This window comes from Dermacentor albipictus, chromosome 1, assembly GCF_038994185.2.
Source record: "Dermacentor albipictus isolate Rhodes 1998 colony chromosome 1, USDA_Dalb.pri_finalv2, whole genome shotgun sequence".
Lineage (NCBI taxonomy): Eukaryota > Metazoa > Arthropoda > Arachnida > Ixodida > Ixodidae > Dermacentor > Dermacentor albipictus.
The window spans coordinates 315,853,684-315,872,666 of NC_091821.1; the positions used below are offsets into that span (position 1 = coordinate 315,853,684).

Sequence of the window (18,983 nt, forward strand, 5' to 3'; positions counted from 1 at the left end):
AGCATCCTGAAACGGAAACCTGTCACTGTCTGCTGGGTAAATAACTTCGAAGTCGCTCTGAGGAGGGACCTGTTATGCTGTATGCGCTGAGTTTAGTAAAAATACAGTTGTGATTAAAAGAATCGAATGTTTTTGGCTAATTAATAAAGACAGGTCTACGAATCTGCCCCCATCAATTTCCGCTTTGATCTTGTCAGTGAGTGTGATTAAAGCTACGTCAGAAGAACACCCAGGACGAAAACCAAGCTGTCTTGGTGTTAATAGTTCGAACTCGTCCAAGTAGTTAGTGACGTGCTGTTCTGTTATTTTTTCTACTACTTCACTAAAACATGGCAAGATTGATATAGGCCTGGAATTTGCTAATAAGGTGACGTCTAGTTTTTTATACACAGGAATTATGCTTCACCCTTTCAAGTCACTGGGGAATACGGTAGTTTTAAAGATTAAATTTACAACGTGACGGAAAGCTTCACATATGCTGCCAACAATTTCCTTGATGTGATAAGCGCATATGGAATACAAACCAGGACTACAATTTTTAGCATTAAAAATTGTTGCGCGAACTTCATTGGGTGTAGATTGGGAAAAGTTAAAAACGATGGTTGTGACAAGCGTGACATGTAATTACCGCCGGGAATATCAGGCACAGTAGCAAGAAAGTTGCTGAATGCGCGTGAAATATCTTTAGGATTTGTAAGTATGCAGCATTTTTCTTGAATTTTCGTTATTCTGCTCGTAGTAGTATTCTTATTCAGAGACATATTAAGTACCTGCCATTGCTTTCGGGAATCGTTCCTGGTTTGATTTATTACATTTTCATAGTAAGTTTTCTTTGCTTTTTTTAAGTAGGTACGTCAGTAAGGTGCAAATCTTCTCATACTGAAGATTAAGAGATTGATTAAATCGTCAATTTTTGCATTTACGATAAAGATTTTCTTTCTTGCACATGCTCTTCAGCAATACTGGTGTAAGCCAAGGGTTAGACGGGAGGCAGAATGTTTATGGCACTTAACTGCAGTTGTTGCTGACAACATACAAGCTTTAATTATGCCAGATAACTTATTATAATAAGCGTCAGCGTCATCTAATGATTTAACACGCAACCAATCTGAACTGGTGACTAGTTCTATGAAGTGTTCTTTGTCAAACACGGATTTTGTGTACCGAGTTTCAAAGGCGTGATGAAGACGTGGGAAACGGAGCGCAATTGGAAAGTGTTCGGTTATGTTGCTTCGTACAATAAAAGCCTTATGACCAGAAAAAGGGTTTGTCAATGCACGATCGATAAGAATACCCGAGTTAGAGAGGCGCCTAGTGGGAAGTTGTAACAATGACTCTATACCGTATCCACGACAGATGTTAATTTATTCTCAGCTGTAAGCGCATCCCTCACCCAGAAGATTGATGTTTACGTCTATCATGATGACGACGTTATTGTTTTCATTTGAAGCAGTAAGCAAAATTTCATCTAGAGCGCAGCAAAACGTGTTTACACTAGAGCTCGGTGATCGGTACATGCAGCTAAATACAGAGCTTCTCATGATAACGAAACGATTCTAGTAATGTCTCATGTGAAGAGTTAAATCTGCACGGAGTTTGGCTTTTTTATTCAGAACGGGATATCGGCAACGCGAAAAGAAAAGTGTCGAAGAAAGACGTTCGAAAGCGACACGCAACGCTTACCAGTTCTTCGTCGTTGGGATGTGTCCGGGGAACAACTGATGTCAATGCGGCATTCCGTTTGGTGGCAGCCATAGTCTAGAGAGAGAGAGAGATCCCAGGTGCGAGGTTTAGAAAGATCCCTATTTACTGAACGCATGAGAACTCCTTATTGCCCTTATTTTCTTCGGTTCACTGCAGCCGGTTAACCATAGAAACGGACGATATTTAAAACAACTAAAAATGTTAACAATTAAATTTTCATATGTTGCAAGAACCAAGCGAAAAAATTACGGCGTTATGTGCTGATTAAGAATTTTGCCAATGAAAGCAGTGCAAAATGAGAGGCTGAGCTATATTTTAAATATTTCAGGCTTGCCTTCGCATGTTTTGTCTGGACTGGTTCCCACTGCCAGAGCCAATCTTTTGAAAACGAGGTAACAAATTATGAACTGCTTACTTAATGCATGCGCTAAACAAAGTGCACCTAACAACACTTGTTCCCAATAACATAAAACAACGCAACAAACCTCAATAATTGTAGACTTTCGCGGATGTGTGTGTGCATTTTGTTTTCGGCCATTACTAATAACATTAATAAATCCCATACGTGCTACTGTAGACATAACACTCCAGCATAGAATGTCGCATTCAAATTGTCCATAAGCAAGGGAAATAAGCAAAGAATGAACAAGCACGTAACGTCTAACAAGCAAGCATGCATGAAAGAAAAAGAGGGAGGGGTAAGCACTATTACCCAACTTCCGACATTTTGTCAAGGTCGGATATTGGTCTCTAATAATGCAATGCAAAGCGAAAAATCATATGCAAGACAACATTTCTTGTAAAAGACCGTAATCCCTTCAGCGTTTCCAGAAAGTTCAGGGTCTGGTGATAACAACAGCAAAACAAAACGAATGATGCAACAGCAAGTCTGTTAATAACTTTGTCTGGCATGCGCACGAAGGAAACGCAAAAGAAAAATACACAAAGAGAAGAAAAACGTGAAGCTTTATCAAAAGCTCGCCAGTGCGAGAATTTGAGCGGGGCAAACTCAGCGACGATGCTACGTAAGCTAAAAAAGACAAAAAAGAGGAATAAGGGAAAATGGGGTTATTAAAAAGAGTACCTTGAGCACCTTTGGCCAGGAAGCATGAAGAGAGGGAGAGAAAAAAAGGTGAAAATACGTCGATGAAGGGGAAAAAATGCTGAACATCGCGAAAGAGCAAAGGTCGAAACTTGATCCTCGCGGAATTCCGAAACGGAGGGGGGAAAATGGAGGGAGAAAATGCACCGTGTTAGAGGCGCAAAGTAAATAAATATACGCGTAACGAGTGACGGAGCGAGGGAACGCATCGCCGAACGCTAAGCCGACAATCCGTGGACTCGGATGCCACACGAGAAGCAACTTCGAAGAGTTTCGCGCACGCATCAGGTAGGCGATGGAAGAGCCGCGGGATGGGACAGCAGGGAACGGTGTAAAAAATAGGTGCGGGTTTAGTCGGAGAAAAGCGCGAGTGGAGACGAGATGATACGTGGGCGTATGAGAAAGTCTTTGCCCTTACTTTTTTTGTTTTTTTGTTAGCCAAATTACGGCTGTAAATGCGACGTCAACGTATCCATTCCCAGCGGTGCACCTTTCTTGCATGGGTCCGGCCTTGACTGCCGGTAGCTCCGCGGCACGGCGCCGACGTCAGTTGTTGAAGACGGCGGTCGTGCTTCACACGTCCACGGCGTACGAGCAATGAAGTGTGATTCGTTTTCTATGGAGCAAGGGACGAACGCCCATCGAAATCCACAGGGAAATGCAGCCGACGTAAGGGGAAAGGTGTCTCGCTTTGAGAAGTGTGAGGTAGTGGCGTTGTGAGTTCGCAAAAGGCCGTGAAGACTTGCACGACAATGAGCGTTCGGGGAGGCCGCGCGCGTCGCTGTCTACTACAGGGGTATCTAAAATTTAGTGCTGCGATGGGACAAATGTCTGAACTGGTGTGGGGACTATGAGGAAAAATAGTGTAAGGGAAGTAGAATAATTTGTAATTACTTGTACGTACCTTATTTTGTACCTAACAAAAAATAGGGGCAAAATACTTCCTGATTTGCCCACGTATATGTTACCCGCCATGTCAACGTTGCTGACGCGCGGCGAGACGGGCCAAACTTCTGCCCCCACCGCGGTCGAAATAAGCAGCGCGGGGGATTACAAGCCTTCGCCGCACACGCAACGGGCGTTGAAAATGCTAGTGGGTGCGCACGCAAAGTCGCCCCCGTGATCCCCGCCGTCGCAACTTTATTTTCGTCTTTCTTCTAACGCGTTCAAAAAATATATATTTGTGTTGACAGTCTATCCTTTAGACGCTCGAGAAGTCTAGCGCTGCTTCTTCTCTTTTTGTGAAAGTGAACGACACGCAGGTGGACGAAAGGAGAGCGGGAAACACAAGACCCGTCAATCGCTGCATGGGGTTCAGAGCCGTTATACGATAACAAAAAAAAAAGGTTGACTGGCCGAAAAGAGTCTGGGATAAAAGAATGAGAAAAGGTCAGTTTAAAAAGTAACAAACAAAAGCGGCGGAATATTTGTACAGGTGGCTGCGTTTCGGCCGGGCCTTCGATGCGAAAAGCGTCGGTAAGAGGGAGAGGAGACGCGAGAGCTGCCGTGCAGTGAGCACCTACGCACAGTGCTGTTGTTATACGACATTGCCGCTACATGTGTGCGGGGGCGGAATCGGGGAACGCTCCGGCGCGCAAACCCCGTTGTTTATGCGAGTCCGTCTTTTTGGTCGACAACACGCCGGGCGATGCGGCTGAAAAAGATTGTTTCCGAAGGCAGGGACATTGCACAGTGACGGGCTGGGAGAAAAGAAAGCAGTCTATACCGTATTCTATCAATCCTAACCCGTGTACGCTCCCTTCGCCCCCACATCTCTCCAGCGAAGATGGAGAAGAAAGAGAGAAACCTGAAAATTTTTTTCGGGCGTAAGCGGCTATCACCCGCCTACGATGATCCTGTGGAAAGGAAGGTGCACATTATCGAACAAATACAGAAATGCAATCGGATAGCGGGAAAAAAAGAAAAGAAAAACGCAACAGACTGAAAGGATGACGTGGGAAGGTGTAGGCACAGTCGTGCGTTACAGCAACTGTGACAACGGGCCGTGGAGAGTCTTCTCAGCCGCTGATAGAGCGCATCTCTTATCGATTCTGAGTTGGGACGTGCTCCCACGTTCGTCTCCTTTTTGTGCAGCACGAGAGGTGTTGGCGCGTCGATCACGGACCTCGTGCGCGACAAACGGTGCGACGGGGAATGTGCGCGCTGTCGTTAGGACGGAAGAGACACACACCTGCTGAGGCCGCCAAGCGCTCTCGCTTCTTTTCATCTCAAACGCGCAGCCGTGTTTTCAAACTGGATCACAAACTGGAACACAAACTGGAACACAAACTGGATCGAACGCAATTGCAGTGACTGTAGACTAAGCCACCCACGAAACATTAAGTTTATATGGAAATGAGAAATCCGACCGGCCCAGGTACTGTGCTTGGTGGTGGAATAAAGAGCTCTAAACGCGGTGCCTCGCTTTTGTTCCTGGCGCCGGACGGACGCCGCCTTAACAAAGCGCATTATGGTCATTTAATTGCGCATCTTGAAAAGACGGTGAAAGAATGCTGTACAGAGTGTCGCGGATTTGCGCATTCACTCGAAATAGCCTTTGGTGTTCTGCCATATAGAGTATGAACCTAAGACCAGGAAATGGCTGACGATGAAAGACGGCAAGGAAGGAGTAATTTAGAAGCAAACATCGCGCCGTTATCCTGATACTTCTCTCTCTAGTTCTTGATTTTATACTCTCGCCTAGTGCTTTTTAGCAATGTAGGCTGCGTACTCTTATAAGGAAAAGCTCGTTGCGAAGGCTGCAGTTAACCGGAATACGGTGACTCGGTGCAAGCGCCACCGTAACGGTACGCGGTGCTGAGGAACCCAAAGTTGTTCGACAACACTACGCCTTGATCGATTTGGGAAGCTCAGGAAGCGCAGTTAAGACTGAATGATAAAAATGAATACACAAATGAAAGAGGCCCGGAGTCCTGAGTATATAACTCACAGAACGCAGACAAGTGAAAGTTCAGAGCGCCTTATGTATAGACGTTGAGCCCCCAAGGATATGGGCAGCAGCCGTTGTGGGGAACCAGAGCGCCCTCCAGGGATACGCGATGCAAACGCGTTGTGCGACGCGGAGTGAAAGGTCACGCGCGCGGGCTTCCTGCCGCTATATATCGGTGCTTCACTGTTGCCATGCTTTGTGGACCACATGGCTGTCCAGAGCACGCGTGTGGCACAGAACGGTCGAGATTACACTTCGGGGTTGAACCTAAATGTTTTGCAGCGCGATTACTTTGCTACACAGCTGCTTTTCTATTTTAAAAAGACCTGCGAAACGTGTTAAGACAGGCGACTCCGAAACTTTCCAAGCCAGTTAAGAGCTGTCCCTGCAAAAGAAGACAAGGATGGGCCAACAGACGACAGGTGTTGCTCTGCAGGCTTCAACGAAAGGATCCATAGAATCTTACCGTTTACATTGCAGTCGCGTCATTTTTACAGGGAAAAGAGAGTGTGGCAGACTCACTGTGGTCGAGTCAATCAAGAAATAATTATGGCCCACGGTGAAGCAGGCCGTTAGGATAGGTCAGTAACAGCAAAAGCTACCACTCCTTATTGCGAGCCTTTCTTTAACATCCGCGACGCAAATAACGAGTAAAGAAGATCTAGGCAAAGAGGGGAACTGTGCGTGGAATAGGGCGGGCGGCATGGCGCGTCCAACGCAAACAGCCCCAAAGGCCACGCGGGCTCGCGTCGTATACGAACCGCTTATCCGAACGGCCGCCAGGCGCGACTTCGGCTGGTTCACACGACAAACTCGTGCCTCTTAACGCCGAGAGAATCGCCCCATTTGCCAGGCGCGAGCATGCTTGCACACTCCTACGCAAAGATTTACCGATCGCGGTTTGCAATTAACTCGGCCCTGCGGCATAAGCTCCCATGCTGAGGAGCGCCTCGCGTTCCACGGCAAACAAAGTACGCGGAAGCAACGCGAGCGCGCAATTAAACGCAAGAATAATGCATCACGCGCCACTGCTTCCTCTCGAGCGCCGAAAAAAGAAAAAAAGAACTATGAGGCTGGCTTAAAAAAGAAAAAAAAAGGTAAAAGAAAAGAGTCGCAAAATTGAGGCCGCTGAGAAAGAAAGCAGATAAAAAAAAGAACGGTGTCCTTTTAGCCACATCGACTGCTCACAGAGACTATTAATTGGTGCAACTGCATGCGATAAAAACGATGATTTGAGTACAGGAGAGGCGCTTTTAAACAAACAGAAACGTCTGTCCCGGTGTGCTGCCGAACGCGAAGACGAAAGTGAGGGTGCGTGAAGGCCCAAAGTGGCCAGTGCACTGCTAGCCAGACAGCGAGGACAGTGTAATGAAAATAGATAAGACCTCCCAACGGCGATGGTTTCACGAGCGCCTGTAACAAAAGTCATCAGTCAGTAGCGAAGTAGTGATTTCGCCAAGGATCGCGTCTCGTAAGAAGTCCCAACCATCACTGAGGGCCATTATAGGTACAGCTGAACTTGTCGAGGTCCGTTCGTGGTCAATAAAAGTCGCAAATTACTCGGGGCGCGGTATGATCGCGATCGAATTGCTCCTGCTCGCTTCTCCCAAGAGGGGCAGCTTTCCGGTCTCACGAACGAACTTCAATGGCGCCAGCCATCAACGACCACTGAAAATGAAAGTGTAAATATGGTGCGCATTAAATATCATAGCCGTAAGTTGGTGTTTTGCCTCTCTCAGTTTTCCAACCATGCATTTGTGTGTGTGTGTATGCGGAAGGGGGGGGGGGACAAGAAATAAGAATTCTTCGCTCTGGAAGAAAGCAAAGTTAGAGAACATGGCGGGTGCACTATAAACACAATCCCGTTCGCCCCTCAACGGCGAGTTGCTTTAGCCTTGCTCTCATATAGTAAATTAAAGTAGACTATAGCACAACGTTAGAGTCCCTTACACCCCATAAATAATTGTAACGCTCGCCGATGAGGTTTTGATCATGCTTCTTCATCCTTTTATTTTTATTTTCCGACACAATAACGGCAACATCATTTCATTCTGTCCCAAAAGCGCGGCAGACGTAATATGTGTATATTTAATAAAACAATAATAATTTTCTATCTTTCTTCAGCAGCTCTTTCTCAGTTGTTTGACAGTATCGACTAGCTGCAAGGACGACGGAATCGAAAAGGCAATATAAAGAGGGACAACAAGTTTCCCGGAAACATGAAGACAAAGAGCTTTGCGATCGAACTTACCAACTCGCTGACAAGAGGAATGGACTTTCTTCTAGGCCTGATATCAGGCATCGAGTCGATGTTGCTGTAGAATGGATTATGCTCCGGCCTGCACAAGAACAAAGGGACGTAAAAGGCGTAAGAGGGACATCGGGCGTTGAACGCACTCTCAAGGAGGCACCAAACTACGAAAGTGAACTGTTTCGAAAAGGCGGTAAAATCGGACAATTCAACAGAAATATCGAGGCACAGTTAGGTGGCGTAATGTTTAGTCCACACAACACCCGAGCTAGCCATTCCCAGCATTATTAAAGAAAACAAAATTGCGCCGGTGAGACCAGCAAGAGGGCTTAAGCTACGCGTCATGAAATTAAGCGAATGTTTGCAATTACTGTGAGTGTGGTCTGGTTGAGTGGTGTCACCACAATGACTGATGCCTATACCCGAGGACAACTTTCTGTGGCAGCACAGCCAACGCTAAAGGCACGCGCTCGCAAGCGCGCAACTTCTGTTTTTGTGTTACTACTCCATGTAGTGCCGGCGTTATGCTGTCGGTTTACAGGACCAAGAAAACCATAGCATTTTTTTTAGCGCAGAAAAAGGACACAGGACTGAATGAAACGACGCGGACACAGCGCTAACTTCCAACGTTTGGTTTATTTTCTGAGCCGGTCTATGTATATATAGAAAATTGACAGCAGCACGCGCCCTGGCGCATTTGTACAGGTTTAGTACTTTAAAATTAGCAAAGATGCATGTGTGTATAAATTTAAGATAAAATGTCGTAAAAAAGAGGTTTTGCGGTTGCAAGATTACGAGACCAGTCTGTGAAGCCATCCCCGTCGAGCCACTCACTGCGTCTTGTTTAGAAAATCAGATTCTTTTCTTGAGAGTTAATTGTTTGCACTGATCACACTGCATTGAGTGTATGGAGGGCGTTTCACTTAACTTGGGTCAGACATTAATAATATGCAATTTCTACGTAGCTGGACAGAACCAACGTAATGTTGTTTATCGTCGCTTGGCGATACTCAGTTTCTTTTATGCGTTCCGCGTAATTAGATAGTCTTAAATAATTAATAACTTCTCAAATATTATAATTATATGAAAAGTGTCAATGAGAAAATTGTACAGCAACAAGAGAAACTCCCGATACAGCTTTCTGTTGCTCAATACGTGATACGTAAAAGTGTTTTTTTCCGAGCGTGAAAGAATCCCGCGAATATACTCAATATTGCCGCGCGACTGGCCTCTAGAGGCGGTTCCTGCAATGAAAAGCCAGAATGCCCGTGCCTCCGGTTCGCAAAAGATTTGCGCGCTCACGTAGCCTATCAGTGTGATAGGAGGAAGTGCGACGCAAAAAACTCGAGCAATAATTGAAGCAGTGAAGATTGCTAGTGTGGGGGGACACGTGTGTGAGTGCGCCTTCAATAGAACTATATAAAAAAAAGCAATCTGATTTTCCAAACAAGACGCAGAGAGTGGCTCGACGGGGATGGCTTTACAGATTGGTATCTTAATCTTGCATCCATAAACCTTTTCTTTACGACATTTTGTCTTAAGTTTATACACACATGCATCTTTGTTCATTTTAAAGTACTACACCTGTACAAATGCGGGTGCCTGGGCGTGTGATGCTATGCGTTTTCTATATATACATACACCGCCTCAGAAAATAAACCAAACGGTGGAAGTTAGCGCGGTGTCCGCGTCGTCTCTTTCAGTCCTGTGCCTTTCCGGCGCCACGGAAAGAGTTAACTTTCAAACCAAACACCGTGTGCCCTTCTTCTCGCGGGCGCCACGCTCCCAACCGGAGAGTCGACATACATCGCGCAAGTGCGCCTACGTACGTGGCAGTGTTGTGACGCCGCTCGCAGCTACACGCGACTTTGATAATTATGCAAAGCAACAGCAGTTATTTGTTTGATCTGGCGCTTAAATATACGAATTAAAGTATAGAGAAATAATAAAACCTACAAACCGAATGTCTCCATGTCTTTTTTTTTTTGTTTCGTAATGTAGCAAGAGAGACGTACTTCCGTTTCGTGTGCTTGTTCCCACGTCGTGAAATAGCGCTCGCAGAGAACAAAACTATGTCATTTTCTACCGTATTCCAGCACGCGATCACGTTCTGTGGTCCGCATGTGTCTGCCTCAGTGTTCGTGTAGCACTGACACGTACCGCTAGTCAGGTGTTCTCGTGCACGGCGCACAAAAATCACGCGTTGCGCGAAACGAGACAAACGCAACAGCTCGCACGCGAAACTGTCACCGGCAGTACGCCGCGCAACAACAGAGAGAGAGAGAGAGAGAGAGAGAGAGAGAGAACAAAAAAGAGAAAAGAAGGCGGGCCGCGTGACGTATGCGCCACGCGATCCTCCAGCTCTGGTATGGAAGTACGCAGGGAATGAATTCAGCTCGCAGAGTCTAAACGGGGTGTGGGATGTTGCGTCAGCTGAGGGACGAATCTCAACATAGAAAAAGGACGGCCGTTTATTGGCTCAGCAGCGGCAGCAGGTGATCGAGCCGGCGCCTCGCACGTCCGCTTAGCAAGGGTCTTTTTCGATCCAGGTAGCTTGCATTTATATCTTCCCTGTCGCCAGCGGTGACGCTGCGGTGGCGGTGTTTCTTATATATATCGGCCACGCATTTCAGCACGCAGCCGTGCCTCGCCGGTGTGGACGATGACGAGGCGGAGGCGGCGCAAAAATGTTGCAGAGAGCGCGTCGCCACATCGCCACATCAGCTCTCCCTTCCCTTCGCGGAGCGGAGAGCCCTCGGGGCTTGTAAATATCGGTGAAGCGTACCCGACGTCCATAACGCGTAGTGACTGTAGTGCTGCAGGTGACGGGCGGAGGGTGGCGATGGTGCGCCGAAGCCGGGCGACGAAATCGGTGGGATCTGATGTGACGGTGTTGGACGGTAATGCAGCAAAAAATTCGCCTGGGAGACGGAGTGGTTCCCTGTAGGCGAGCTCTGCGGGTGTAGCCTGAATGTCGGGCTTGAAGGTGGCGCGAAGACCTAAGACGACGGCTGGGATGGCCTCCAGCCAGGGTGAGTCCGGATGACACATGAGTGCGACTTTAAATTGTCAATGGAAGCGCTCCATCATCTCATTGGCGCAAGGGTGGAGTGGTCCTCAAGCGCTCATATCCGATGGTGAGCTTGAGAAGCCTGAAAAGTTGCGATTAAAACTGTCGTTCTTGATCGGTTGTGACGCGGCGAGGGGGGCCGAAGCGAGAGATCCAGCCGGTGAAAGAGGCCGAAGCGACGTCTTCAGCGGTGATTCTCCTGAGGGGTCATGCGTCAAGACATCGAGTTTATCGATCGATGGCGGTGAGGCAGCAGCGATAAAGCCCGGCTGGGGGAACGGTCCTATGATGTCAAGGTGGACGAGTTGAAACCGACCGGAGGGATGAGGGAGTGCTCCGAGCGGTATAGTGACGCGCCTGGTGACATTGGAGCGTTGGCACTGAATGCAGGAGCGTGCCCAGGTGCGACAGTCGCGCTGCATGGTGGGCCAGACGTAGCGGTTGTAGTGTGCCAAAACCAAAAGTCTGAGCGGATGATTGGCTCGATGACGTCAGCGATGACGAAATGTCGGAGGAGGTCACGGCGTAGTTTTTTTGGTCGGGCGTGCAGATGGAGCAAGCCTCAAATCTTGAAGGTGGCCCGGTTCGCCGCGCTTTGCTCGAAAGAGGTGGATGGACGGGGACCTTGAAGATGAGCTCGTGGATAGTGTTAGATATGGCGCCGTTTCCTGAGGCTACTTCGAGTTCCCCAGACCACTTCGAAACGCAGCACAGCTAATTGAGGAATGCAGAAGCAGGAAAGCACATTCCAGAGGAGCGGCCGAGCAAACAAGTTTAAGGCAACAAGTTCACGTGCCAACAAGTTCGTGCGCCGCCGGGATTAGCAGGTGGGCCTCCGACAATGGAGCATGAGCAGCCCTCCCCTTCTCCTCGTTAGAAGTGCATTGCCAGTCTGCGAGGCAAGACCGCAGAGAGCCGCCAGGTGTGACACCGCGACACGGGCGCCTACCATTGGCTGAAAGTGGCGTCATCGGAGCGGACTCTCCCATTGGTCAAACATGACGTGACTTACAGTGCTCGAAGGGTTTATAAGAAGCCTTCCAGAGAGACCTGAGATTCCGGGACATGCCCTGATTCCCTGATTCACCTCTCTCGAACTTCTTGCCGCGGGCCGCAGCGTCCGAGTTGCTGCCGGCCCGTAATGACTGTACGACTGGTACTTGACGTCTCACCTCCATGTACATAATGTAGAATAAATTCCTCCAAGTTTTGTTTTTCATCCGCGAAGTCCGTCCTCCAACCCCTACATCTGGTGGCAGCGGTGGGATCGCCTCCGAATGCATCAGCTGGTGGCAGCGCTACGGATAAACCTTCGTCGAGAGAGATTCTAAGGAACCGGGAAGAGCGAAGAAGAGAGAGCCTTCGTCGAAAGAGGTCCGAAGAAACTGGGAGTATCGAAGAAGGAGCGAGCCTTCGACCCAGGGAGTCCGGAGGAACCGGGAACAGCGGACGAACGAACCGGATGGCAGGGTGCTGCAACCGTAAGTGAGCGCGTGGTTTTTTTCCTTATGATTCGCCAGACTCAAAGGTTGTGTGTTCAATTTTGATAGTTCTGGGAATCGAGAGTTTGATGCATTGTGTGTTTGCACAAATTAATTAAGGAAAACAGTTTTAACCACCTGTCGGGGCAGCTGCCATGGATCTTAGAAGGTTGACGAGGTTAGACTTGTTGTTGGTGTGCGACGATTTGGGAGTTGAGGCGGACGAACGGATGGAAACGCCAGCTATCATAAAGGCGATTCAAGATAGTGGCAATGATGATGAAAGCATTAAGCTTGCTTGGGAGGTGATACAGGAGCCACGGCAGCGTGAGCGTCGTGTACGTTTGCGGGAGCGTCGTGAACTTAGGAGTAAGCATAAGCGTGAAGAACGCGAGAATGAACGGAAGCATGAGCTTCAAGAACTTACTCTCAGGTGTGAGCTTCACGATCGTGAGAATCAACGTAAGCTTGAGCGTGAGCAAAAGTATGAGAGAGAGAAGGCAGCACTGATCAAAGAGATACAGTATTGTGATCAGTTATTGGCACAGAGACAACGGCTGTCTGAGAATTCTGTACGTAGTACAGAGCGAAAGAATGAGGCAGCATCGAGCGGATTTTCGCCAGAAGCCGAAGAGAAGAGTAGTGCCTGTGAGATTAGCTGCAGATTCATAAGTAAAGGGAAAAGGCTAGCTGCTAACGATGCCTTAGTGGCAACAGAGGCCGTTAAAGGCCGTAGTGAGAGCGACGAGGTGCTGTGCCAACAGATGACTGTGGAGACAGCTAGGCCAGCTGCGAACAAATTGGCACAGTTACCACGTGTGTGCGTCGCTGGTAAGGTTAGCGAGGTTGCTAGCGAGGAAAAGGGTACTGTTGACGCGACAGACGCGAGCACCCATGTAGAGCCAGATCTGCGTGCAGAAGTGAAGTGCGAGCTGGACGATGCAGTTGAGAATAGCTCTCGGGGTGGCGAGCTCCGTAGCTCACGAGAGAACAACTGCATTGTTCAGGGATCGGTGCGGCTCTCCGCCAGTCTAGATAGCCTAGAGAGGGATGGTTCAGTTAATAATCATTCGGACTGTGCGCGTGAGACAGCGATCGATACCGACGGGCTGTGTGCCGATGCACAGCGTGAGCTGGGCAATGTAGCAGAGGGCAGTTCGCAAGAGTGTGAGTTGTCTAACTCGAGTAAAGCCTGCTGCATTGTGCCAGAGTCGGTTGGGCTGTCCGCCAGTCGAGGCAAAGTGAGAGTAGATTTAAATGTAAATCACTCAGACTGCGCGGGTAAGAGGCCGATCCGGGCCGACGAAATGTGTACCGGCCAGCACGAGGCACGAGAAGGCTACATGAAAGCGAGTGCAAAGACAAAGCGCCTTAAAAAGAAGCGCGGTAAAAACCGAAAGTCGGTAATTAATCTAGCGCCGCCAAAGATGGCGAGAAACCCAAAAGGGCAGGGCGCGAGGAAGAAGGTGCGGTCGTCTAGGACGATGTTGACGCATCCAAAATGGTCGAGCCACCGGTCAAAGGGGGACCGCGAAGAATGTTCTGCGCGGACGCGGACAAAGGGCACGGGGCAGTTAATCTCCTCGTCGTTCCGTAGTTCTTTTCATAGCTCAGCGTGCAGTTCGAAGAAACGCAAGGTGGCAGGACGAGACCAGGTGGGGAGTAGCGACGCGGTCAATCGAGTTTGTGTTGAAAGCGGGGCGCGAGGACGCAAATTGGCAGGAGACCGTAACGTCTTGGGGGAGCTGATAGTTAGTCAGCCCTTTTGTTGTCTCTCGGCAGCCAGAGTAGCTTTCAAGCCGCGGCCACCGCGAGGACGGCTCAGAGTATGAGTCAGACATAAGCGTTTGGAAAGGGAGGCGAAGAGCCCTTCCGTAGAAATGGAGTATCTTGTTTTTTTTATTTTGAGCATCGGAAAGTTTTTCGCGATTTGAGACTAGGATTTCTTTCAATGTGTAAGGTTTGAGCTTTGTCTGTGTTTTCGTTTGAGAAGCTCGAGATTTGAAAGATGCGTTTTAAGTAAACATGTAGTCTCGCGAGATGCTCATTAATAAGTAGATAGGCTTTTTTTGTGCGTGTGTGAGTAACCTGAGGGTCAAGGTTATTGTTGAGAGGCCCATCGTAACGCGCGTGTGTGTTATTTAACCTTCTTTCTTTTTAAGCGGTTTTGAATTTTGTAAGGTTAAGCGCGTAGATTTGAGTGAGTGCATGATTTGCACTGAGAAGCGTTCTTAGTTCCATTAGCGCATGTCCTGTGTGGACGGAAGGAAGCAGATTTATGAGTGGGTTGCTCGTGTGTGTATAGGGCAGCCGTATTCTGACTTCTCTGATAAGTATGCGTGGAACGAGTTATTAAAAGACGCATTATTTTAAGAGTTCTGCGGAGTGTGTAAGTCCCGCGAGTTTAATTGTTCGTTTAAGTAACGTGTCCTGTAGGACCTACAGGGAAAAAACGTGAGTAAGCGTAAATGAAAAGTTTGCCTACAACGCAAGTACGCGTTTTGTTTAGTGACCACAAGGCTAGTGCGCTTGTGATTACGTACTTGTGAGGTTGACCAGATTGTTCAGTGGCACCATTACGTGCGATAAGTACGCCACTGCGATAGATTGGAAACATGCTGTTCGTGTGGTTAGGCCACTTAAGTTATGTTCGGATGTTTTCATTTGTTGTTTGCATCATCAACGACCCTTTTGTTTTGCAACAACAATAGTACTCTGGTCTTGTCGGCAATCGAGGAGAAATGGATAGCTGTTTGGAGGGGTGGTTGGAACTGTTTGGTGAAAATTGGGGGAAATAAAAGATAAGAGTTCATTTTGACTCAGTAATAGCCTGGCGAGTCAGGGGTGAAGAGCCTGCGCTTACACGTGGGGCAGCGCTGTGTTGTTTGGTTTGTTTGACGTCTGTTCTCCAGGGCCAAGGATCCCGAGGGTTGTCAAACGAGGCTTGACCCCAGTACCCTGCAGCTTCTTTCAGCGTTCCTCATGGCCAGCGAATTGAGTTCACCGGCCATTCAGAACTACCGGGGCGAGGACGAGCTGTTAGATATGGCGCCGTTTCCTGAGGCTACTTCGAGTTCCCCAGACCACTTCGAAACGCAGCACAGCTAATTGAGGAATGCAGAAGCAGGAAAGCACATTCCAGAGGAGCGGCCGAGCAAACAAGTTTAAGGCAACAAGTTCACGTGCCAACAAGTTCGTGCGCCGCCGGGATTAGCAGGTGGGCCTCCGACAATGGAGCATGAGCAGCCCTCCCCTTCTCCTCGTTAGAAGTGCATTGCCAGTCTGCGAGGCAAGACCGCAGAGAGCCGCCAGGTGTGACACCGCGACACGGGCGCCTACCATTGGCTGAAAGTGGCGTCATCGGAGCGGACTCTCCCATTGGTCAAACATGACGTGACTTACAGTGCTCGAAGGGTTTATAAGAAGCCTTCCAGAGAGACCTGAGATTCCGGGACATGCCCTGATTCCCTGATTCACCTCTCTCGAACTTCTTGCCGCGGGCCGCAGCGTCCGAGTTGCTGCCGGCCCGTAATGACTGTACGACTGGTACTTGACGTCTCACCTCCATGTACATAATGTAGAATAAATTCCTCCAAGTTTTGTTTTTCATCCGCGAAGTCCGTCCTCCAACCCCTACAATAGCAGCAAATGCCGGAGCCGCAGTCGACAAGGAACCGCTGCAATGTGATTTGATCGGTGACGAAGATGCGGCGGCCTCTAGGTTGGCAGCTCGCAGCCGCGTCTACGAGCTACTGTCGGCGTTTACCTGATGTCCAGCCGAGCAGAGTGGTCGACATTGTCGGGCCCTGTCCCCGAAGCGCGGATGGTAGCAGCATCGGCCGGTGTCACCACGCTGGTGCAATGAGCCGGTGTCACGGCTCTGCGAGCGGTAGCGGGGGCGCGTCATTGTGCGTTGATACAGGCGCCGTTGCATGCAGCTGAGCTGTCGGGGGATATTGTCGACTCGGTACGCAAGCTCTGTGGTATCCAGCGGTGCGGTGACGGCCTGGACGGTGGGCGACAGCGGCGGCAAAGAGACCTCGTCGACACGGCCAGCGATTTCGGCAAATTGGACTAGAGGTCCAAATGACCGATGACAAGCGTTAACAGCAACCTAGGTCTTGTGCGGTCCCTTCTTTATTTTTCGACAAGAAAAGAAAAATAAAGCGAGGAAGCGTGCGAATTTTTTTTTTTGACGTAACGTGTCCCCGCACAAGTAATATAAATAATTTCAGACGTAAAAGCCGTCATTAGTGCATTGTTTATATTACGAACGTGCAAACCTGGGCCACGGTCTCGTAACGGTTCGCTTTCCGAACTGTTACAAGATCTCGCTAATTCACATTCGACAGGGACCGAAGATGCGCGCCAAAAACTGCCGATGTGGCGAGAAAAAAGCACGGCCGCTCGTTCTCGGTGTGCCTATTTGACGAGGTTTGCGTAAAGATTGATGCAATCTTCGGTGCGCAGAAGGGTTGTCACTATCACAGCGGGTTTTTATTTATTTCACGGGCTCTCTTTCTAGTCAAAAAGTCTTAACGAATCCTAGGTTGTTTTAAACGCCGTTATCAGTCATTTGTAGGGGTGTGCGAACATTCCAATATATTGAATATTATCGCATATTATATTTTTCATATCTGCATTCGATTCGAAACCTAGCTATTCGAAACAACTAGAATATATTTTTGGCTGTGCGGGAGCTAACATGGTTCTTAGCATTAATTTTTATCTAATCTAAGAAAGTGTGTCTGATCCTGTGCTGAATATTGCGATATTATCGGTTAGCTTATTTTTTGTTTTTCCTCGCCCATCGTCTTTTAGCATGTATACTAAGTTTTATTTGCCGTTGTATAAGTAAGTTAACCATTGTATGATAATGGCCGTAGTGTTTATTGACGCATTTGCCTCCCCCTTATGTAATACTCTGAAAGGGGTCCTTAAGGGACTATAAATGCTGTAAATGCTTCATGCTGCTGGCGAAATGTCACCTGTAAAACATACTTACAAACTGAACGCCGAATTCTCGGACTCGATTTGTGCAAGTCGCATCGTGAACATATCATCGCCACGAACGATCATTTCGGAGGTTTGAGGTTTCGCCAAACGTTTAATTACGATCACAATTGGGCCACTAAGGTTGACTAAACATGAAACTTTAGATCCTTGGCTTGCGTTCTGCGACGGCAAGAGCCTGAGTTTGTGTGGCGTGGCCTGGCCGAAAACAGTGTAGCCTGCGTGCAAATTAGAGTGACGATTGCGGTTGTCATTGGATATTTGTGACCAGGAAGTTTCATGAAAGCAAGCAGGTGGTTCGTCGGCGTGCCGCACTATCAAACCGGTAACGGGACGAGGTGCACGTGCGAAATAGACTTATAACGCACGGCGTTCGCCCATTAATCGATGCCGATGTACCAACAGGGCGCTAAATCGAATGCTAAAAAATACATAGCGAAACTGTTGAGCTACACGCTGAGCCGACTGCGCGACCTTATTCATTCATTCAGCGAGGCTTTCCTTCCCGACTGTCCCATGATATGAGCGTCAGTTCAACTAGTATTTAGCTGCTCCGCATATACGCGAACGCCTAGCATCTTTATAAGATATTTTTAATACAATGCATATAGCACAAGACGGCTTTCATTTTCTTGTGGCCTAGTTAGAATTATGCAATAAAATACACCCACGCTCGAAGGACGCCGACGCTGAAACGGATTGCTTAGGCTCCGATTGCAGGGCTAAGCGCATGCCAACGCATGCCTATGGCTGTGTGGTTGCCACTGAACACACACATCCTGCAACGTTTGGCAACGTCATTCGAAACTAAGCGTTTTGGCGCAGGTTGGCGCAGCTCGATGTTCTGGCGCAAGATGGCGCAATAGGCGCAGAACTTCCATCCCTGCGGTGATCGTCGACTGGCCAGTCGGTCGGCCGGACATTACGTAGTACGATAGAAGAATGGGTGAGAGTACGCGATTGCGTACAGAGCGCGCGACAATGCAACAAGTAACCGCGACTGGGCATCACTCCACGGAGAAGTTACCATTAATTCTTGTTTAAAGCTTGAAGAACATTTTCAGGTAGAAGCTACGGCAAGAGCTTTGAGAAGTGATGCAAGAAATGAAAAACCAAAATGTGCGAACGCGCGCGCGCGCCTGGGTGTGTGTGTGTGTGTGTGTGTGTGTGAGAGAGAGAGAGAGAGAGAGAGAGAGAGAGAGAGAGAGAGAGAGAGAGAGAGAGAGAGAGACGAGGGAACGTGGAGAAGCTATTTTGTGCATCTAACCATAGTAGTTGAGAAAAGAAGGGGCTATTCAAGTTCGCAACGAGAAAACACACACAACAAAGACTGCAGAAATAGAATTCAATAGTATACGCAAGCATATTCCCAGAATTAAGGGTGTGTGAACACTCTAAATTTCAAAAACGGT

At 48.3% G+C, this 18,983-nt stretch overlaps 1 protein-coding gene across 5 annotated transcripts in view; it reads right to left on the bottom strand.

The window, feature by feature from the left end:
- The window catches only part of LOC135904322 (protein unc-13 homolog B-like), a 405,600-nt gene that overhangs the window by 98,048 nt on the left and 288,569 nt on the right, over positions 1–18,983 (bottom strand). For all 5 annotated transcript variants that reach the window (XM_065434988.2, XM_065434979.2, XM_065434961.2 and 2 more), the window contains 2 exons: positions 8,008–8,095; positions 1,684–1,758 (listed from right to left, as the gene is read on the bottom strand). In XM_065434988.2, coding sequence (XP_065291060.1) covers positions 1,684–1,758; positions 8,008–8,095 — 163 coding nt within the window. The remainder of the gene's footprint in view (positions 1–1,683; positions 1,759–8,007; positions 8,096–18,983) is intronic.